The following is a 23461-nucleotide window of genomic DNA, read 5'->3' as shown; positions in this document are numbered from 1 at the left end:
ACTGGAGCAAGAGTTTGAATAAAGACGTTGACTTGATTGATTTAATTCAATCAGTTTAGAAACTGCTTCAGCAGTGAGCACAATGAAGTGATTTAATTAAGCTCACATCTAAACCAGTGGTGCTACACTGGAGTGAATGTCAGCCCCTAGAATCCCATCACTACAGGCAGTGGCAAATACCGGTGTTGCATTCTTATCATTGCTGGGTGCTCCTGTCAAACCTGGTCTTGGTGCAGTGCACAACTGGACTATTCCGAAAACCAAAATGAAAGACCAAGCAGAAGTTAAGTTTCCCCTTGCTCCCACAGAATAAACAGCTGTGCCAACCCTTGATCCTTTACCTCCTATTTGCCTCTCTGTGCCAATGCTTCTCCGCTGGGGCATGTGTGGGAGAACAGCTGACACTGAATCAGCTCTATTTTCCTATGCACCAGCTCTCCAGTCATGCTGGTGAGAAGAGTTGCAGCCCAATGGAAGCTACTTGTGCCACTGGGATTACTAAACTCAGTGTGGAGGATGAAGCATTCCCTTTATGTCCTAGCTGGAGCATAAAATTACAGATGATATTCATGACTAATCCCGGGGCTAGTTGGCATCTTCTCTCATTCTGTGTTTTGACAAATGGTCAGAAGTTCATAGCCCTGTGACTATGGACAAAATGAACTAGAGATGAGGCAGCAAACAAACGTGTAGAATTTAAGTGCTAAACCTGTGCCTGGTCAGTTTGACGGTCTACAGGTGAGCAGGAATTGCTCATGAAAGATGAATCATTTACTGCTAGAGAGCCAGGCTCTGGTAGCTGCAGTCTAAAGCACTTACGACTTTTTGTTTCTTTCTGCTTTGTCAGCAGTAACAGTGTTTACACGGCCAGTGCCTAGGTTTTGTCACAGCTCCTTGGATTGCTTTACTCATCTCCTCTCAAGGACACTGCAAAGTCTTAATTCATTACCATTTGTAAAGATTAAAAGCGTTGCTATTATGTGGTGAACCTCCAGCTGATAATGACTAGCTGTAGGCATTTAATTATGACTAGTGTAGGCATTTCCTAGAGGCTAATAAAAGGCTGGAGGGAAGTGATAGGGCAAGATCCTGCAGAGAAATTGTTATTGCAATAGTGAGCTGAGAAAAAAAAATACAGGGTAAAAATGCAGAAAGGATTTTTTATTTTTTTTTACAGGTTACACGATTTTATTGGCATTGGAAAGTCAACACATGCTCTGAAAAGAATGCATGTCCTGAAAGCTTGTCAGATTGTTTCAACCATTTTTCAACTTCCTAGCCAGGTTAAAAAGTGAACTTGAAAAACACTTTATGCTTTTGCTGGGTTTAGCTCACAGTCCCTCTTTCCAAACATATCCCATCACAAAACTTTATTTATGGGCCAATGTTGGTATGTCTGCTTCATGAGTTGTTCCTCCTTCTGCTGTTCAAGCTGATTTTCATGTGTTATGAAAACTAACCTATACTACTTTACTGACTTTTCAATAAAAAATGGAACAATTTCCTTAGTCAAGTCAACATGGCAGCAGTTTAAAGGCCCTGTTCAACCAAGCACAGAGGAACACAAGAGTAAATGAAAGCAGCCAGCACATAGCAGGCTGGAACCACTGGTTGTTAAGTTCTGTGACATCTTTGTTACATGTCACATTAAACTGGATTGAATTAGTGTTTCTTTGTCCTGAATGCATAGAGTTGAGAAGAATCTACTTTGCTCCATCACCATGCACTAGGGAACGTCATGTGTATCTACAACTCAGCTTTGGTCTTTTCTGAACTGATACATGTCTATTTACCCTTTTAAAAACACTCAAATGAAATGTTGAGAAGTTTAAAGCTTCTACAACCTTTTTGTTAGGGGACTGCGTTTAATTAGTTTTCTTCTATTGCTTCCTTACCCTAATTATAGCAAAGGTTTTCACTGTCTAGTTTAAATGTTCTCTCCTATAAATTAAGACAAATTATTCTGTATTCCTAGTAGTAAATATTGAGAAACATCTATCATCTTCTTGTAATTTACAACCTTTGCATAGCAGAAAATGAACTTATTCTTTTCTCCCCTTCTCCAGAGGCATAAGACTTGTTTAACCCTTCTTCAGAGGATGTATTTTCTAAACTCCTTATATTTGCTGCATTTCTTTGAACTAATTATGTTAAATAACTTGTCTTAATGTTTCCATCTTAAAGTTGTATATCGTTTCCTTCCTAAACTGTCCATCTTTTCACTGCATCAGAAAATGTTGCTGTTAAGTCTGACTTTCAGAAGTCATCAGGTGTCCTGCACTCCTTTATCCCCAGGTGTAAGTATTATGATACTTAATGAAGTTTTCTGAAGTCCCTCACCTGTGCTTTGCCACTACTACTTTCCTTACACAGTGAAATTGTTTTGTGACTGCTTTCACCCAATACATTTCACTCTTCTACATTTATAGCTACTTTCACCATACTAATCAAAACCAGATCCAACATATTTCTTCCCCTAATAACCTTCTCTGCTTTCTAGAATAGAAAGTTATGCCCATCTTGTGCCAAAGACTTATCTATCCTATTTAGTATGCACTGGGGCTGCAGAGCATGAGATAACAGTCATTAGAATATGCAATAGCTCTGTCACTGTCTTTTTGCACAGTGGAACAATGGACAGCCTATTTCAGGAAAGTGTTGCAAAATTATAAACGATTATTACAGTATTTCTGTATCTACTTAGATCTGGCATAAACTTGCTGCAATTCTCTTTTCTCCATTTTTCCCACTACTTCTGTTGTGGCATGTAACTTCAACCACAATAGCAGCAGATGAAATTCTTCCTTTTCCTTAGCCTGGATACAAATGCTTTTGGCTAAACAACATCCAAAAGTCTTAATGGTTTTTCTAACCAAACAAAACTAGAACTGGAGTTCACACCTCCACAGTCCTTGGAACATACATTCAGCTAAGAGCTTGTAAGTGGAAATAACCTGTTTGCAAAATTAAACAATCTATAATTAAGATAAAAGTATTTAGAAGTGGGCTTTTACAGATACGAGCCAGCCAGCAATGGCATCTGCAGCCATTGCTGTTGCACCATTTTGATGTTTTAATTTGCACCACCACAAAGGCTGCTCAGTCGTGATCCAAAAGACATTCTTTCTTCCTAGGCACTCAGTTCCAAAGATTTTTTCTCTCCCTTTGAGCTTATAAAACTATATAAAGAAGTAAGTATTTTTAGCATAGGACTGATGACCAAAGATATCGTTGTAGTTCTCTAAGACCAAAAAATACACAGGGAAAAAAAGTCCACTGCTCATTTTATAGAACAACTGTAACAGTAAAACCTATCTCTGCAAATAGGGTAAAAAGATGTGAAATAAAATGATTTCTTGAACCTCAATGGCTGTGGCTTTTTTACTACATTTTACTGCTACAAGTAATTCTGGGCATACCAATGCTTCTGGGGGGTTTTGGTGATGCTTGGATTGGGCTTTTTGCTATAAAATCATGTATTTACATCTCAAAGGGACTTAAATAAAGGACGCTATCTTCCAATTTGTATGGTGCTGAAATTAAGGTACCACTCAGACCTGATGTTTGTGCTTGACCTTTGCCTTTTAGCCTTCTTTTTACCTCAAGAGCAGCTGCAGTAGCAGGAGAGTAGTACTAGTGTTGGAATCTGCGCATTTTAGTTTTCTTGTAACAAAGTGTAGCTTTCACGCATGGGAAAGTTGTGCCACATTCAGACCTCTGTGGACTATCAGCAGTTCCTTTATAAACTGTGGAACGAGGTTTAAAGATTGCTTAGAAAGGCCACATGTTTTGGTCACATGCATAACTCTTTCAAGAAGAAAATAACTTTCTGAAACTTCCTCATTAAATAAGTTAGAATGGTGGCCTTCCTTCATAAGGCTGCACAGCGCCCACTTCATTTCTATAGAGAAACCTCTTAGACATCTTTAGGACTGCAAAAGTTAATTGTTAAAGCAAGGGTAAAACTAGGTTTTGTTTGTAAGAGAGAACGGATTAAAACAGACTGCTGGTGAGCTGGGAATAACTAGGCACCTGGAAGGGAGAAGGCAGAAGAGTTTGACTTCAAGAGGTCAAATACAGATCAATACACTCTTACAAAGAAGCAGCAGTATGCTGCCCTATCAAACAGAGGAAAAGTCCTTGTCATCAGGACGAACATAGGAAACTGTTTTCCAGAAGGGAAACAGACTATTAGTAACATGAAGCAATTTACCAGGTCAGGATGCAAACAATTCTGAGCTTGTAATAACCTCTTTCCTATTTTTTTCCTCCAGGATTTCTAGCTAGTACTCTTACACACGCATCAGCCCTTATGTTTTCCCCACTTGCCATTTCAGTTTTGAACCAGCTGAGGGTTGTCACACCAACTAGCAATTTGTACTTTCTTTGGTCCCAGTGCTGGCTGTAGCACAAATGGCTGAATCTCATGTTGCAACAAAACACTCTTGACCTCAGTATCAATGAGCACTGCGCTCTGTGTCATCACAGCTGATGTCAGCTATTTGTACCTTAAATATTTTCACCAGCATGCTCCGCAGTTTGTTTCCATTTGAATGTCAGAAATCTGTTACTTAGTTGTTTTCCACAGCTCCCTTTGTTTCTGTCCCGATTAGAATAGCTGACAGCAACGGAAAGGAATTAAAATCTGTCTCTGTTCGCAAGGTCAATGCAAAGCCTTTGCCTCTGCTCAGATATTCCAAACCGGAGGAGATGACAGAGAATGCACTTGATTTCTAGCTCATTTGTGCTATCCCTCTGCATCAAGTGATTTCAGTCTTCTTCCTTACTTTTTTTGTGGGCTTCCCCCCCCCCCCCAGTCAACATACTTTCCATGCCAACATTTTTCAGAACCTATCAAAATCTTTCTGTTATTTTGTATACATAATTAAGCAAACAAAAAAAGCCTTTCACTGCTACTACTGCCTCTGAGATGCGGAGCTGGGATATGATTTGATGCTAGAAAAAAGCAAAAGCAAATCAAAACCAGTCGTCTCCTGGGGTTTTCTTAGCTTTTAGTTCATCATAAACATTTTATCTGGTCTTAGTAACTGTGTCTAAAACAGACTGCATCAGGGTCAGCTGCATGAAACTAAGATATGGCATTTGCTAAGACAGGAAGATTGTATGCTACTTCTCTGTGTAAAATGATGTTTCTCAAGGCTCGGAAAACAAGCATGCAACAATGAGACAGTAAGAGTGGGGGAAAAAGAACGAAAACTGCTCATTGGGAAAACCTTCTCTCTGGTAGTGCTTTATTCACACTGACTGAATGATTACATGATAGAAAATAACCCTCACATACCTGAAGGAGAACAAAATTTTGCTGCACTACTCACTGAACACTTGAAAGTATATGTTACAAATAAAAAAAAAAGAAAAAAAAAAGTTTTCATGTGTAACCAACATATTTCTAGAAAATCAGATTTCTTTCTTTTCTAACATTCATTACTTGGGTAATAAAAAGAGTTTGTTCAGAAAAAGCAAGAGACATTTCCAAAACAGCACTCACACAAAGAAAGTTTTCTACTTCTATCTTGCCTTAATAACTATTTTCTGTAGGGGATATAAAACGTTTTTGCAGGAAGCTGTTTTAGTCCCATGGGACTGATTTAAAACCAATTTATGTATTGTACACAGGAAAGATTTGTGAGTAGAGAGAGATATAAGGAAAGAAATGCTTAAGAAACAGTAATCAAGGTAAAGGCATTTGATCTATTCAGCAGTTTTAAAGAAGATTAATCATCACGTTTCAAACTCCAAGCACATGTGAAATATCTGATGTTTTATTTTCAAGTAATGTTCTTACCTAGAGCTTTCCTCCATAAATCCTCAGAGGATTTTACAATGGAGTAAAAAAATACTACTAAAATAACTAATTTTATATATGGAGATGAAGCAGCAGACTTAAAGTTGCCTTATCCTGTTTTATAGATGGGAACTTTTTTTGTCTACTGAGATGAGGCAGAAAGGTTGAGGCTCTGGCAGTCGAGTCAGGAAGGGGATCTAGATTTCCAGCACTCTGAATAAAGTTACAAATACATTATCTGACCCAAGCTATGGCTCTCCCTGTCCCAACACCATCTTCTCCGCCTCTGTAGTTGATCTCTCCTCACTTCAGGATTCATACTTTTGATTTTCTGTTTTTTTGTCGCTGGATTTTATTTCTGACCATCTATTGTTTCACACCAACCAGAAAGCAACTGCATTTGTGGGTACTGTCAAGTTTTTACAGCTTTTTTTCTGCTTTGTTTAGGGTTTTTTTAAGTAATGCAAAGACCCTTCTGATCTGTGTGTCACACTGCCAAGCATGTGCTACATTGAATAGGTTTCACTGCACACATTCCAGATGCAGAAGACTGAAGCATCCCTGCTCTGCCTGAACCAAACAGGAGGTTTCATTTCAGCAAGGGAGAGAAGAGTTTATTTTGGGTTTCATACCCTGAGGGCAAGAAATCTCACAACATTTCCTTCCTGGAAATTAATACAAGTTCTAGAAATGCCAAAATGTTGCTCTGCTCAGGTGCAGAATCAAATCAAAGTCAGTGGGCCCGTTCACATACTCAAAATTATCACTCATTTACCTGCTTGGAAGACTGGGCCCATATTTTTTAAGTGATCTGTCAAAATCTGTCTCTTCATTCACCTGTACTTAATAAAAGGAAATCCTTTACAGGAAACCTCCTCAAACATGCTGGAGTCTTACAGAAAAAGACTATTTGGATGTCAAGTTTGTGATTCAATGGGCTGTGGAACATTTTAAGGTCACCCCAGTGTGGCTCGTTGAAATTACTTATGAGAGACCAGCGAGTTCTGCAGCCATCTACATGTTCATCGCCACAACTAGGTGTGCAGTACTGATATACTTGTTTGCCAGTGATGCCTAGTAGTTGACCTCGACATCCCCTAGTATGTCAAGACAGAGATAGTACCATTAAACCCAGTATAACAAGACTGCTTATGCTGTCTGGCCTACAAATAACTCCAGCAATAATTCAACCTCTTACTTACTTTAAAAAGCACAAAAACACATGAGTGGGGATAGGAATCCCCAGAACAAATAAAAATTATCCTGTTGACCTAAAAGTCAATCCTACCCTAAAAGTTGCAGTGACTTTTAGAAAATGCATTATTTTTTCTGATTTTGTTACTCACTGGTACTAAACTTACATGCTTTCAACCTAGCTGCATTCTTCTCAGAGGCCTAATTAAAAGCATCTACGTGAGGAGTGTAAGCACATCTCACTGTAAGAATGCTCTCATTAATGAAATGCTGCTGATCATGCCATTTCTCTCACAGCACTTTGCTCCTTTCATCTGCAGTCAAAATACCATTCTCTTCTAAGGAAAACTGTGAACTGGAGTCTCTGTTCTTCTGGAAAGTTGATCTCTTACTGAAAGGATGGCAATGACTACAGAAACGGGACTCCTGATGTGAATAACTGTATCGTGCTCTCAATGTACGACAAGTTGTCACTTCATTAGAGCAATACTGTCATTTTGTTACTGACCAAAAGCAACATGATTAAGTCAAACCTGATTCAGTTATTGAAATGTTATCCAAAAGATTTAAGCTTCTGAATTCTCCAGAAGTTTTACTTAATCGATGGCTGCAACTGGTACCCATTGAAAACCTAGGTATTCAGTGTGAAAGGCTGTGTGCTGTTAAATTCCCACTTTAAATGCAAAAAATGCAACTTCATTCTTTCATACAAAAGAATGACAAGAGATCCCATGTAAATTTTGGGTTTATTGTATAATTTGGAAATGGAGACAAAAAATGTGTGAGTACCTCACATGTATGTGCATGGGGAGACTACTCAAGGAGAACAGGCTTGGCACAAAGCCACTTTTTCAATGACTCTAATCCCTGGTTTTGGATGACAAGAATCACTGTTTAAGTACAAAAGCCTGGATGTCACTGACATTTTCAGACAATTAGAAATCTGGTTTTGGTCTGAATGTGGACATTTGAGATAACTGGTTTGAAGCTTAGGGTGTTTCCCAACCGTTGTGCCTAGTGAACTGCGACAAGTATCACCTTATCATAGCCACGCTAAACACATACCTCGCGGTCAGCAGCTCCCGGCCATTTAACTGCCCCCCTCAGCGCCCTGAGGGTGCGCGCAGGAAGTGGGAAGCGGGAGGCGGCGGTGAGAGCACGAGCGCGCACTCCATTCAACTGTCACCGCCCGCCCTCCCCCCTAATCCTTGGCTCCCGCTCCACGTGCTCGCCCAGCGCCAACAACCTCACTTCCGGCCGGCGGTGTGTATGTGTGTGTGTGCGAGTCTCTGTGTGTGTGTGTGCGTGTGCGTGTGCGTGTGCGTGTGCGTGTGTGTGTGCGTGTGCGTGTGCGTGTGTGTGTGCGCGTGTGTGTGTGTGTGTGTGTGTGTGTGTGTGTGTGTGTGTGTGTGTGTGTGTGTGTGTGTGTGCATCCGTATGGTGTTAGGGCAGCTGCTGCCGCACATGCGCTTTGGCGCCTCTCCCTGGCAAGGCGGCTCCGGCCGGCGCTGCGCTCCTCCCCGTGTCCCGGGGCTGTGGCGGGGCTGTGCCCGCCCCCTTCCTCCCGCTGCCTCCTTCTCCTCCTTTCTTCTTCTCCTCCTCCTCTTCTTTTTCTTCCTCCTCCTCCTGCTCGTGCGGCCGCTGCGGGAGCGGGCGGAGGGAGCTGGTGAGGAGAAACTGGGCGGGGGCCGCGGCCGGCATGTGAAGAGGGGCAGCCCCCACCCCGGCCTCCTTTGGGCACCGGCCGCCTCTCGCTTCAGGCGCGCCGCCTCCCTTCCGCCCGAGCGGCTTCTTCCTCGCCTGCCCCGCGCCCGTCCCGCGGGCCCGGCGGGCCTCCCTCGCCATGAAGAAGTTTTCTCGGATGCCCAAGCCCGAGGGGAGCGGCGGGACAGCGGGTGTGGGCTCCGGCGGAGGCGGCGGCGGGGCGAGCGGCGTCACCTTAGGCAAGGTGTTGGCTGTCGGGCGCTACCAGGTCACTCCAGAGGAGCTGCTGGCGGAAGGTAGTGGGGGGAGGGGAAGGGGGTGAGGGGAGGTCTGGGGCCGTGCGCGGTGTCCCCGGGACGAGAAAGGGAACTGTGCGGGCCGAGCTCGGCTGTGGGGCTACGCGGGGGCCGCGGCCCCGCTCCCCTTCCTGAAGAGCCGCTTACCCACTGTAAGCCGGTTAGGGGTGCTTTGGTGGTTCTTTCTTGTTTCGGCTGGTGCCTGGGGCTCCTTGGTGTCTTAGAGGGGAGTGTCCCGGCGTACTGTGGCGAGTCAACCGGTCGGAGATGTCCGGGGAGCGGGCCGGTCGTTCCCTGCGTCGGATGAAGCAGCTGAGGTCACTGGTGCCTCCGGTGGGGAACAGTAATTCTGTAGTAGGGGTTTGCAGCTAATCTGAGGAGACAAAAACAAAAAAAAAAGCCAAACTAAAAAGCCAGAACAAACAAGCAGAAAACAAACCTCATGGTCTTCCTTGTAGGAGTGCAGTAGGTTTCTGGCAAGGGTCAAGAGTGAAGTTGTAGTGCTCGCAACTTCTGCTGTCGAGTATTGCTGGCCTCCCTCCCCCTTGTTGCAGGGTGCCTGACTGATAATTCTTTTCGATAGCTTGCGCTTCATGTCCTTGGACCTCCATTGGGTCTTCAGAAAAAGTTGTATGAATTCAGATAGTCGTGTAGCTCGCTGGAATTTGTTAGTTGGGTGACTTTAATAGGCGCTGGCGTGGGCCGTCATCAAAACAGCCATGTTTGAGTTTTACTCGGGGGGGGGGGGGGGGGGGGGTGGGAAGCATTCCACCCTTGATATCTCTCCTAGTCGATGGCAGCCCATGTTGTAACGTATAAAGTATAACTCACTTCCTAGGTCACTGAGCACAGCGTAGTCCTGCATACTTCGTAGTGGATGGATTCTGCAGCACTACAACACACAGCTTTGGATGTTGTGGGTAAAATAGCTTATTTTTACCTGTTTTATGTCTGTGCATTGCTTAGAGTAGTTTATCCATAAATGTACTTGTAAACTTTCATTGCTTAGGCACATTCCTCAACAAAAATTTAAGATCCGGTTTTAACAAGTGCATGCAAATACTATTACTGTTTAAAATGGAAACATATGGGTACTACTTAAATTGTCCTTGCTATCTGGAAAATGTTTTAGTAGAATTCTGAATTGGTACTTAATATTTAGATTGCTGTATTTTGTCTTTGGCTTGCAGAAATGAGGTCAGGGCTTAGCCAGCTGCTTACCTGCTTGCCTAAAAGATGAGTAGTCTTTGCTGACAGCTTCTTCAGAGTCGTTGTGATCTGACAGAGGGTCATTTCTCTGCAGAGCTGGTCGCAGGATATAGACTTGTGAAATTATGGAAATAGGCTCCTGATCAAATGGAGGAGGTAACACAGAAACAATGTATGTAGTGGAAAGGAGAAAAAAATGCAGTGCTTGGTTCAGTTGAGCGTATTATTAAGTGTTTTCTTAGAATGTGTTAAGATATTGATATACATAACTGAGCGGTTTGTTTGTTTGTTTGTTTGTTTGTTTTTTTCTTCTTTCTGTAGCTTGCAGAAACAAATTCATAGCCCAGAAAGGCCTGGGAGCAGGGGGAGTATGAATTTTACCAGAGAGTGTTGTGCCAGTTGGCTTCTGTACTTTGGAGTATGGAAAACTTAGAAAGTTTTTTGCAGCTTTTATATGGTCTCTTAAATATGCATGCCTCAGACCAGGACTGATGGGAATTGGGGCAGTGTAAATCTGCTGCAGCTTGGGAAAAGTCTTCAAAGATGACTCCAGAGCTGTTGGGTAGGGATGACCTGAAACAGCCTAAGAGGAATAAAAAAGAGCAGGTACTAGAGCTGCATGTTTGAAGTGGCTGGGGAGTGAGGGAGCCAGGGGCCGATTCTCTTGCAGCTCTGTGACTGTAGTGTGTGTGGGGAGCTGGCATGTGCCCCATGAGGCTAACGGGAGGGTCATGGTGATGAAGGGCTCATGTGGTGCTTTGGTACTTACAACTGACCATGGTAGTGCGTGAAAGAGAATTGCTTTTTATCTAGGGATTACTTCTCAACGGTCAGTTTTTCCCTTGACTTAGTGACACCTAATAGTAAGTAATTGCATGTTACTGAAGTTATATTAGTCATATTGGAATGTGTTATTAATACTTAACACTTCAAAAATCCTCTGCTTAATACTCTTCCTCTTTGTGGGGAAGGAAGGAACAAACCGTTTTAACCCTAGTCCCTTTGCATAAGGCATTTTTTTCCCTTCCTTTTCTGAAACCCAGTTTTACTGAGGGTCTTAGGCTTGTCATGTAGTTCCTATTACTGCAAAAGGCTCATATCAGAGTTTTATATTGTGTCACAAAATGTTGTTAATGAGTTAATGAATATAATGAACATAAGCTTATTTCAGAATGGATGTAGAATGTTCTCTCAGCAGTGCTGTGGTATTGATAGGCCTTTTTACTAGCTGTAAGGATTAGTAGCATTATGTCTACTATTCTGTCAGATTCAAATGGTTTAAAGACCCACCTCCCTCCCCTTCAAAATTTTGCTTTAGGAAGCTAGCTGTTGATTTTGCATCTATTTTGCATAATTGTGTATGATGCTGTCTAAAGCAACTGCATCCTTTTGTAGTAAAGCAAGTATAAGGGTTCAAGTGCTGTAGTTAGTAGGCTGTTAGATGGTTTCATCTGTTTTAAATGAATCTCTTCTCTGGTGACTTCTTAACCTTTGTAACCTGATGGTTAGTATGTTGTTGGATGAAGGTATTTGTTTTTAAGGTTTATTTTGCAGAGGTGGGGAAAAAGCCATTCAGTTTTGGTTAAGGCTTGAAAATGAGTTCCAGTCCATTTGGAGGGGACTGTAGAAGTATGTGGAATAAATGACTGATGCAGGTGGAATTAAGGCCTTCTCTTTGTATCTTGTTGTTGAACAAAAGTACGTGCAGTGCATCTGAAGTTTGGGAAATTCAGTCTGATAAAAATATGGAGAATTCTGTTTTGAAAGTTACAGTTAGTGCATGGGGAGCTCTAGTTATGGTGAGTCTAATACTGGAAAAAAGACTTTCTAGTTCACATTTTGTGATAAATGCCTTATGTGGCTAGCAAGTAGTTGTAAATTTAGTGAGCCAGTGCTACTGGACTTGGAGCCATTTTCAGCAAAGAACCTTGAAGTAAAGGGAGTAGTGTCCTAGGAACAAGCATGAGGGTTTTTTTTTCTGTTGTTGATTTGCCTTTTTTGGTCATGTTTTAGGAATGCTATGGCTGTGGGTGAGCTTTACTGAGTTGGATTTCACAGGATTATCCAATAATTACTGTTTGCTTATAAGTGCTAACCCTAGCTATAGATAAGGAATAGCCTTATGTGCTGTCAATATAGCACAAGAGGGTGATGCTCATGCCCCCAAAAAGCTTTTGTGTTTGGGGAAGGACTAGGTTGGCTGCATTTGGTGGAAGCAGAATTCTCCTGTCATTAAATCTGTGCTGCTATTACATCCACCCACTGCCCCCGCTGCTCCCCCCCCCCATTTTAAACCTTCTACCAGCAAGTACATTGCTTACAGAAGTGGAGGCAAGATGCTGGAGACCTGAATGGAAAAAACTGGGTAATACCCTATGCAGCTTGCTCTCAGAAGTACCCAGATTGGGTTTAAACTAGTGGTAGGTAATGTTGCTGTGTTCAGAAAAGGCAATAGGCTTCTCTTCAGCTTTTATGTGCATCTAAACTTGGTTGGGTTGGAGGGGTTGAACATATGTTGCTGCTCGGGCTGTAACTTTCTCTGTTGCCTTTGCCTTAGCGTATGTGGTAGGAAGTTGTTTGGTAGTGGTTATACTATTGTTGTTTTTTTTTTTTAATCATTGTGATTGATAAAATGGTGAGTTTGGAGCAGTGTAGTGTTGAGCCTTCTGTATGTTGTGTTCTGTCTTAGGAAGGTGTTGTTTTTCTGAGTGACTTTACATCTGGGCCTAGAGAGAATAGCAGGAAAGAAGCCATTCAAGTGGTGGTTGCATTTAAGTTAATGAGTTCATGTTTAGATAACACGTTTGCTTCATGTATTTGATATGATGGTTAAAACTCAGTTTTCTGTGAAGAGAGACCTCTTGATAGGATAAATGAAAACCTTGTATCTTCCCTTTATAAAATTGGGAATTCTTTCTCCCTTCTTTTTAAGTCGTCTCACTACAGTCTTTTGGAGTCATTACTGGCAAACTCGTGAAGCAATGAGCTGCTTGCAAGCTCTACCATCGGTGGTACTTGAATTAAGCATACAGTCTTTGGAAGTACTTGATGACGTTTATTATTCAGTTGTTGTTTTGTTTTCATACTGTTCAGTTGAGGCCTAAGAAAACTGCAGCCTTAATGGAGAAGAACCCAGGTCCTGTTTTGTGTGATCCTGTGCTGTTTGTGGTTGTCATGTTGTTCCATTTTTAGAGCGCATAAGGTTCTTCATGCCCTTCTAGGATGCTTTGGTAAGTTGCATTGCAATTAACCTTTCATACACTGATTTTTAGGTCTTTAGAGTAAGTTCTCTTGTGGGGATTTGCAACTCTGGTAGCTGCTGTAAATCCTGAAGCATGCTGCTGTACAGCATACACTGCTTTATCTCCTGTGAAGATGTGGGTCATGGGTTGTGCTTTGCTCTGAAGAGGTGAGTGAAGTGCCTTTGTAATGGATGTTAACTTTAGTATCTGAAAGACTTTAAATGTGGTGTGGACCAACTTTGTACCTCTTGAGATTGATTGTACAGTGGGAGAGCTTATTTTTGTGGTAGGTATTATGAGTATAGCTGGTGCATGATGACTTCTGTCATGATGATGTGGTGTGCCACTGTCCTATATGGTAAGCTGAGATGTTTGTTATTGGCTTTCTTCATTAGTTTTGAGGTTATGTTGCATGTGACTTGCTACTGCTGGTAGTAGCTGCTGTTTTACTTTCAGTTGGAATCTAGTTCACCTGTTCAGGTGGATTATGAGCTGGAAGGTTATCTGGAAAGATTTAGTTGGGATTGGTCATGTTGATAGTGTTTTTCAGAGTGTAACATCACTGAATCAGTGTTCACACGTGACTAAATGTCAAGTCTGTTATTTTGTCTGAAACAGTTTTGCTTGGATAATATCTGAGTAGCAGAAATGGTTGGTTTGAGTTCAAAAACTAAAGGGGAAAAAAAAGCAGCGTGAGTACTTGAAACTTTCTGGTTTTCATTTTGTCTAAGAGTATGACGTAATACATGTGAAGTTCTGGCCCACTCCCAATGATGGGCATGGTTGCCTTGCTCCCACCTTAAGAACGGCAGGGTTGACATGCTGACAGACTTTTGGTGTCTGGGTAATGCAACATCTGGAGCCTGTACTGTAGCAAGCACTTGAGATTAATCTTTTGGGCTTCTCAAGCCTATTGAAAGCAGCTAACATCTTGAAACAAGAGTGCTGTGGTTTGCCTATTACAAGATGTGGCTGTGTTCTGTGTCTTAAAAAAGAAAGCAATCCAAGGAAGCAATTTGGATATTTGCATGTGATCCTGGTCTCATCAATATGCAGGTAGAAATTTCTTATATAACGGGGTGCACAAAATGAATGCTTTAACTTCAGTTTTGTTATCTAAGTGTACTGACAACTGCAGTGGTACTTCTGGAGAAAAGTCATTCTTGCTGTGTTCTCCAGAGCTGTCATGTGCCTTTTTTTTAAAGATGGAGAAATTAACAGTTTAGGAAGCATCTGCAGGCTGACAAAGATGTCTGTTGTACAAGTAAGTCCAAGTTCAGCTCTTAGGGATATGTGGCCTAACACTCTTTGATTGTCGGGTTACTAGTCTTGTGTCCCCTTAAGGACTCTCCTTTCTGCTTTGCAGTACGCACCAGCATGTAGTATTACACCTCTGATAATTGCATGTAATTGTTCTGTTCTTTTTCAAGAACATTATGAATTTAACTTTTGTGTGCCCAGAAGTTGTTAAATACTGAGCATGTACTTTGGAATCTAGTAATTCTGAGCAAAGTTTTTGGGATAGTGGCCAAGAGTTAAATGATTATAAATAAGCAACTTATTTGTAGCAGTATCGTATGATGCACAAGCTGAAGCCATCTTTACTATGCCAACTTTTGACTTAAGACAGATGTAACAAACATGCTGTCTACTTGCATTTTTTTCTTAGAGCTGTGTTTTGATCAAGTATTATGATGTTACAATAGTCATAAGAGGTTCTGTACGCATGCAGATGTGTTTACTATGAAGCTCCTGGACATCCTCAAAGTGTAAGGCAGTGTGTGAAAATGGAGGATATGTTGGCTTTGTCTAGGAAATACTTTATCTGGCTGGAAAAGAAGTTGCGCAGGGTCTCAGTTTGGGGGTGTGTATTCCGTTGGTTTTCTTTTTTTAATTAGATCGGTATTTTGCATATTAACTTGGAAAAGAAAAACTTAGTAAGCTAGTAAAAGTAGAATTCCTTTTCAGGCAGGTGTTAACTAGAAACTAGTGGTCCTTGGAAGAGGATTTTTATTTCTATGGGCTGTTAGCGTAGTATCAGAGCTGTCAGTCATTGACTAGTGTATTACCCATATGCAAGTAGCTATACAGTTCTGTTCGTGGAGCACTGGAGTTAATGCCAGAGATGGGACTTGGTATTTCTAGAGAAGTGTAATTACAGGCTTACATTCCTTTTGTATCTGGGAAGAATGAGCATGCTATATATGCGCGTGTTAACAGTGTGAACTTAGGCATCTTTCTAGTTGTAGACGTTAGCTTGTTTTAGCTGTAAACGTGTGCTGTCTGGTGAATGGCTTCTTGCCAAATAGATGTCACATCTGGTTCAGAGGAGAACTGTTGAGGTAATCACATTGTGGTTCTTGTCTCTGGCACTGTTTTGGTTTACAGTGTTCTTTATAAGACTTCATTCTCAAAACTGTTGAATTTCTTAACCTTGGGCTTTATTTATTTTATGTCTCTGTAATAGTCTAGATAAATAGGTTACCAAAGCCCAACAAGTTACTGTTTGGAAGCAGAGCTGTATTAACTGACACTATGAATGCTCTATGCCTGCCAAAATGTGGGGTGTAAAAGTGTCAGAAAACAGGGGGTTGTAGTAAACAGATTTTACTCTACATTTGGAACTAACCAGGAGCACAGACATGATTAGTCACTGAACTGTAACTTGATTACTTGAGATGCCCTCCTCTTCCTAAGAAATTTAGATTTGTAGGGATCTGTTTTGAAGGGTAGTTTTCCCTTGTGTGTTTTTATAGGTTTAGCTTAAAAGCTGTTAATACACTGGTTGAACAGCCTTTTCCTGAAATGTTGGGAATATTTGCCTATTTCTAATACTAAGGTAAAAGTCTAAGGGTGATTTGCATATACCAGTGATGCAGGTCTCATCATCTCTAGTCTGTCCTTGTGCAGCAGTAGAGATGCTATGTCCTGGGTGTTGCTGTGCAGCTTAAGCAGTCAGGTGGTGAACATGAAACCCCTGTTCTTTTGAAGGGCTTGGTTCTGTTTTCTCTCTTCATCATTGTCTAGCTGCTGACAAGGAAGGAAGATGAATTCCTCTTCTCCTGCTTCTCTTGTTGTCGTGGGAATGGATTTCAGTCTCTTGAGTGTTGTCTGCTGGTTAAGAAGGTAGGAACCTTTCTGTTCTCTGATTCATGTGTTCCTTGCTCACACTTGTCTAGGTTAGTTACCTTTTACTAGTAACAGAGGGATGTCTTGGATGTGGGTATGTCAGTTGTGAAACTGGGTCTCTGAACAGAAGCAAGGTGGTGGAAAATGCATGGGGAAGATGGTTAACAACTGGAAGCAAAGGTCTTACTTGTTCTTGAGGGTCTGTTTTACTTAAGTTGGAATATTTCTTTTGGTTTGAGTAGCAAAAGTCATGCTGGTATCGATCTGAAGAACATCACATCCACTTAGGGAGAGTCATTCAGCAGATGGAGAAGCTAAGGAAGATGAAGGGATTTGCCCCAAGTAATACAAGTCTGTACAAGAGGTGCTGGAAGAGTCTGGAGCATCGTGGCTCTGGGATGGTTTCTTCCTCATTGCTTCTGTAATAGGCTATACCTTGATTGCCACATACAAAGAAAGGAATGCTGCTATTGCAGGGCTTGAGGAGGTCTTACTTGGAATAATGTATATATTGGGCTTCCTTCCAAACTTGCATGTTATTTTAATGGATGGATTTGTTTGTATGGTGCCTTGAAACTTTAATGTGCAAGTCTCTAAGAGTTATGTACTAATATGTAAGAGTGGTTCAATTCTTGGCTTAATTGTTGTTCTGTTGTGCTGATTGTGCTGATTCATTTTACTTGTTTTTTTTTTTTAATGTGTTATTTGCACCGTGATTTGTATCTGTGCATGTTGGCTTTCAGTAACAGTTCTAATGAGATTATCTTAGTGTTAGGCCACTTCTATTATAAAACAAAAAATAGTTTTAAAAGTGTGTGATTAATATGACGGTTATGTTCTTCCGTTATTCCTGTAGGTTGAAAAACTGAATATAATTTTTTTTAGCTGAAGTGTTGCTGAAAAACTGTGGGGTTTTTGATTTGGTTAATTACTGAATCGCATGCAACTATGTGAAAAGAGCATTTCTTTGGAGAGCAAGCTGTGGAGGAACAGAACTTGGAGCTAATCTTCATTTAACTGCTAAATGTACATGGGCTTCATCTGTGCTCTTTAGGAACTCTGGCAGCACAAAGTGCTCTTTTGGATTGCAGTAGTGTAAAACACAGGAGAAGGTGATTTCTTGTAGCACTTTGGTTTTGAACTCTGTGTCTTAGATATGGAGGAAATAAAGAATGAAAGGTACTTAATTACTCTGCTGACACATGTATAGTGACCTGACTTGAATGCAGCATGTGTTGCAGGAGTCAAGAATAGGAAGCGTGGATGAAATTTGTCATGTCAGTGTTGGACATGACATCAGTTCTGTTCCATGTGTGATGTGCAGGAAAAGAAACTTTTTGAAAAGAAAGAAGTGAAGTAATTGTATCTTTGTGAGCTGCTGTCTCTCCATAGACCTCGGTAGCATGGCCTGTGTCTGGAGTCCAGACATTGGCCTTAAATTCTGTTTAGATGAGTAATTGCAGGGTACTACCACTTGGCTTTTACTTAATGAGAACTCCTGAAAGCAATGGGAGGCTTATTTGCTCTCAGAATGAGCTATCCAGAAATTCCTTAGGTGCTCTGAAGATAGAAGAGAAAGCTGATACTGTTATCAGCTGTATTTACTGTTCTAAAAGCAGTATTACGATACAGAAACTCAAAAGCAAACTCCTGTGCCACATCTAATTCGGTTTAGTCATGTAGATGTCTTAAAGTTCCTCCGGTCTTGGTTTGAATTTAGTATTACCAGCTTTGTGCTCTCTTGAAATGATTGTCTCCATTAAACAGCTATTGTACTTCTTCCTCAGGACTTGCTGTTCAGTGAAGCTGCTGTTGAATTGTATAGCTGCATTTGTAAGAGGGAGTTTTACTTGAATGTCTTCTGGCTTTAGGTGGTAGATGGGTCCTAATGTTTTCATTGTCTGAGACAAAGGCTTCCAGACTCGTCTGTTTAATGAATAACTGCCTTGTTCAGAGTTACTGTTGTTGACTGACTGCCTTCAAACACAGTAGGTGTATCGGGTATTAAGTGATTTTGATAACCTTGACTCTGATACTTGGAATCTTGTTGCCATTGCAGCATAGTTTGCTTATTTAAAACAATCAAGCTGCTTATACCATTTAGAAGTTTCAGTGTCTCTTTGAATCCTCATGTGTCACAGTGTGAAGATTGAAAGTATTATTACCGAATGAAGCTCAAGTGTAAGAGGTGTAAAATAATTCAGATAACAGTCTTAATAAAGAGATGTTTTGTATGTGAATTGAAAATATTCAGATGTATTCAGTGTGTACCAGATAGAGCTGCAAGACCCGCCTGCCCCCCTGCACATGCTGAGGAAATATTATTGCCTAAAATGTTTAATTCTGTTTATTGGTATAGGCAGGTTGAATCTCAGTATTTTGCTCTTTAATTTATTGATCTCCCATTGTTTGTTTGGCAGATGGGTCTGTATCTGCTCCTTTGGTATCCTCAGAATTTAAACAAAGACAAATATTTGCAGACAGCCAAAGATGAGGTGAAATAATGAAAATTGTTACACTCTTTGTCTCAAATAATAATATGATATATCTTTAACAACTAATTCCAGTCAGTTAATCCAGTTTTGATCATGCTTGTATATGAAAAGCTGTCAATGAGTTTAGTGGTGATTACTCTTGGATGTGAAGATGTGAGTCAGGCTCTGTAGACCCTTGTAGCAGTGGAGAGGGACACGTTTCATCTAGATAATGTGGTATGTGTATGGTGTCTTAGAAAAATAGTAAAGCAGAGACTCTTGTAGGACATCTGCCTCAGTCTGGAATGCTTGTACATGATGAATTGCTTTGTTCATCTCTGCATGGCCTGGTGACTGTTCTGTTTCTGCTGCAGTGGAAGGTGGCACATCTCCAAGGTGCCATGGAACTTGCCGTTTTGCCCAATCTGGACACCTCATGCTTTGCCTTATTTCTGTGCCATGGGGATTTTGTGGTATTGAGTGTGCAAGTTATTCCTGTTCGAGGTTATAGATCGGTTCTCTGACTTTATGTGCTTTGGATTCTTATGCTCGTGTATTTAAATAGCAATGTAAATTCTAATACTAAGGAAAACTAAAGACAAATTACAGAGCAAGAGATGAAGAAAAAGTTGTGTTAGATCTATTTTGATGGGTGGTAACATTCTGTGACAGTGGAGTTTACTTCTAGAAAACCTGTGCTGATGCAAATTAGGTATATAACGTGTCTGTACCCACTGTTTTAACCATTCTGTAACTCCTATTTTGACACTTGTTTATTATATTGGGGTTAAAATCAAGGTATCAAGGTGTGTTTTGGTTGGTTGTTTTTTTTTTTACTTTTTAAATAAATGGTTGTGTGCATTAAAAATGCTTAGCAAATGCCTTTTAGAGCTGGCTGTGAATGAAGCCCAGTGATTGCGACTTGTTACCAAACTTTACAGAAATTTCTTACTTTCAGTTTCTGTTAGTATAGAAAATGGACCTGTTTAATACTCTAGTTTCTGTTACAGCATGCTTGTGGAAGGCTTGTTCATCTTACATACTTTATCCTTGAGAAGGATGTTGCCTGATGGGAGGGAAGAGAGGAGAGGCTTTACAGAGAATAGGTTTTTCAGAGTTGAGGCAACTTGTCGAAGTGTCAAAGTATATAAGCTTTGCTTGGGTTAAAGCTTCATAATAAAAACACTAGTACCTGGTTGCGTCACTGGTTTTTGTGGGTTTTGGTTAGGATTGCATGCTTTACCAGTTGATCTAATGATTATTAAATGGTTAAACCCATCAAATATTTGTGCATTTGACATCTCTATTCTCTGCCTTGAAACGTAACTTTTTCTTTCTTTCCCAGCAAGCACATCAGATGAATTTTGTTTTTTCCAGTTTGGTACCTGGGCATGTCTGGTGCATTGGTGTTACTAGATTGAGAAAAATTCAAAAAAATCTATAGCAGAACTTAGTCCATCCTTCCCAGAGCACAGTAGTAACTTTGAGTGTCTTGGCTTCCCAGAGAAGCTGTGGCTGTGCCATCCCTGGCAGTGTTCAGAGCCAGATTGGATGGGGCTCAGAGCAACCTGGTCTAGTGGAAGATGTCCCTGCCTATGGCAGGGGTTTGGAACTGGATGAGCTTTTAAGGTTCCTTCCAACCCAAACCATTCTGTGATTCCCAAAGTAGTCTCAGGTTTTTGCAGAGTTGGACTGCAGTTGGTGCTATGAGAAATCAAGTGTGAGAAGGCCTACAGGGCTGCAGGCCACTGAGCAGGTAAAAGTGTTCTGTCACATCCCATTGGTATTACTTTTACAGCACTGCTTTCAGAACAGATGCTTGTTTGAAGACGGCCCTGTTTCTTGTCTAAACTAGCCCTGATACTCAGATTGTCACACAGTGGGAATTTGTGTGGGCAGTGGGAAAAGCAACAGCGGTATGTCCCCTTGGAATGCATTGTCTGCATGCTTAAAATAAAGTGGAGGAATATTGAAATCTAAAATGCATGTGTGTAGAAATGGATTATTTTGAAATTAGGGAGCTGTTTCTGCTCTTGCCTTCGGGAGTGCTGAGCTCTTGAGTTTGCAGGCAACTTCTGTCAACTGCTCTTTTAGGTGGAGCTGTGTCTCAACGTTGTGTTTGTGACTGAGGCATGGAATATGCTTACTAAAAACATACAGAAAAGTGTATATAAATTATATACATATATACACATATTCACGGTATTATACAGTTAGTGCATCTTCTTAAGCAGAGGAGCTGAAGGAGTGGAAAGGCAGAGTTGTGGTCAGTGGCTTCCTTGCCCTGTGGAGCTTTTGCCAAAAGCTGAGTGCTTGAGCAAAGATTCTTCATAAGGCTTGAAAACTGCATTGTAAATTTCGATTGGTGTGTAGCTTCTCAATAATCAAGTGGAGTTTGGAATCTGATTTAACACTTGCAAGTGTGTGAGTTCTGTGTGGTTTTGAAAGGTTTTGCTGTTTAGATATAAAATTTGGAGAACTGAATAGCTCAGGCAGAACCAGAGTATTTGTGTATGCTTTTAGTCTATCACTCCCATAAATGTGCCCGCAGTAAAACATCTGTCCTGATAACAGAAGACAGTTCCTCTGTGGAGGAAGGGCTTCCTCTGTTGCAGGAGGGATGGAGTTTCTGCTAAGTTGAAGTGCTGTGCAATTATCCTGATAGGATGCCAATGAACATACAGAGTTATAGCATTGTAGCAGGACACCACGAGGAAAGAAATTGAGCAGCAGGATGGCAAAGGGGGCTGTGTGGCACAATAGTCTTATCAGGATCATGGAAGTTCTCCCTGAGCTCAGAGAACGTGCTGTTTATTGTACACTATGTGAAGATGGGATCAAAACTGAGCTGCAGGAAATAGCTTTTGGCATAGGTTCATCTGCAACTGTGGCAGGAAGAAGTTTACTCAGAATTTCTGGTGAAATAGCACATCAGTGTGGTGCTTACTGAGAAAGAGCCTTTCCCAGTGCTCTCTATGGAAGTGCATGTGGGTGTTAAGAGATTATTTTTTTTTTTGTGAGATCATGCTTTTCTAGTAGAGGAGGACTACTTTCCCCGTTTTCTTCATAACTGTCCTGCTCTTTTGGACACTGGCTTTGGTGTCTTGGCACCTTGTAAAGCTGTTGAAGTCAGAGGTTTTATTTTCTTTTCAGCAAAGAGTATGAGCTTAAAGCGTTTAATGAGGACTTCCTGCTGTACCCTGTCTGCAGGGCCTTGAGGGGGACTGGTCTAACTGCATTTTGCATGGATTCAGTCCATAAAATGGTTCATCCTTGTGCATTGGGCTTCCAAATTGTGGTGCTCAGAGGCTTCATGATTTTGGGGGGTGTTGAGCTTGTGAAGGAGGGTGGCTCTGCCTGCAGGTCAGCCTGGTTGTGGGAGATGATTGAGACATCTCAGTGACTTTTGGCTCCAGAATTAACAGTGAGTAGTAGATGTGTGTGAAGTGATCCAGGCATCAAGTGGTGTACAGTAAGAGAGCAGAGAAAGTACTGCTAAAGGCAGAGGTTTATTCAGAACACAGATGAGAACACCTGAATTCTTGTTGTATGTTAGATGATCTAAAAGGCAAAAAAAGTCAGATACGGTATTATAACTATTATCATGCGGATGGATAGCCATCTTCTTGTAAAAGGGAAGCGGGAGGGAAGGTTAGCAGCATATGTGTGGGTAGATGGTTCACTGGGAAATAATTTACATTTTGATCACTTTATCCAGCTTTGTGGAGAGAGGGACACACGTTTATCTCCCTGGCCAAGCTGAGAGCTAAACTTGCAAACTTTGAATTAGAAATAAACTATCTTTGAGGTTACTGAGCTTTATTAAGAACAACTTTACACAGTGGTTGTGTAGCCAGTTCTGGGACTATGCTGTAATGTCACAGTCCCAGAACTGTTATGTTGGCCCTACAGCCATTCCCAGGGCTCACAGCTCTAAGGGTTAATTTTGTACAAAACTGTCCGTTGTTTGTTGGTTTTGGGTTTTTTTTTGTTTTTTGTTTTTTCCCCTTAATGCAAAATGATGCTTAGTTGTTGAGGAAGCTACTAAATATCAAACTGTCCAGATTGTATAGGTAGGTAAAAACCAACTAGAATCTGTTGCTTCCCACATCTATTTCTTCATTTCAGGTTTCTGAAATGTACATGAAAACTGCATGTAAGGACCATACCTGAAAATAGGCTTTTATGTAATGATGAGCTTTCTAAAAACTTTTCTTGGGTATGTATTTCTGCCTAAATGAAAATAGATGTTAAAACTCAGCAGCTCTGTAGCATGCATTTGTAGAGGAGCTTTTATACCTTCCTGGTTTTGAGAGTGGCTGTAGTAGCTACTGTTCTTAATTCAGCATTGACAGGTGTGGGTAGTGGTTATTGCATATTACTGTACAGCTAATGAAATTCTATTGT

General features: G+C 41.1%; 1 protein-coding gene across 1 annotated transcript in view; it reads left to right on the top strand.

The window, feature by feature from the left end:
- Nucleotides 1–8622: 8622 nt before the first annotated feature.
- Nucleotides 8623–23461, top strand: part of BMP2K (BMP2 inducible kinase) — a 46619-nt gene continuing 31780 nt past the window's right edge. The window contains exon 1 of the mRNA XM_057429892.1: nt 8623–9000. Within this exon, the coding sequence (XP_057285875.1) occupies nt 8844–9000 (157 nt within the window). The 5' untranslated portion in view covers nt 8623–8843. The remainder of the gene's footprint in view (nt 9001–23461) is intronic.

This window comes from Pezoporus wallicus, unplaced genomic scaffold, assembly GCF_028554395.1.
Source record: "Pezoporus wallicus isolate ANWC-B61680 ecotype Strahan unplaced genomic scaffold, APGP_CSIRO_Pwel_v1 contig_5696, whole genome shotgun sequence".
NCBI classification, from domain to species: Eukaryota; Metazoa; Chordata; class Aves; order Psittaciformes; family Psittacidae; genus Pezoporus; species Pezoporus wallicus.
This window is presented reverse-complemented; position numbering and strand designations above follow the sequence as displayed.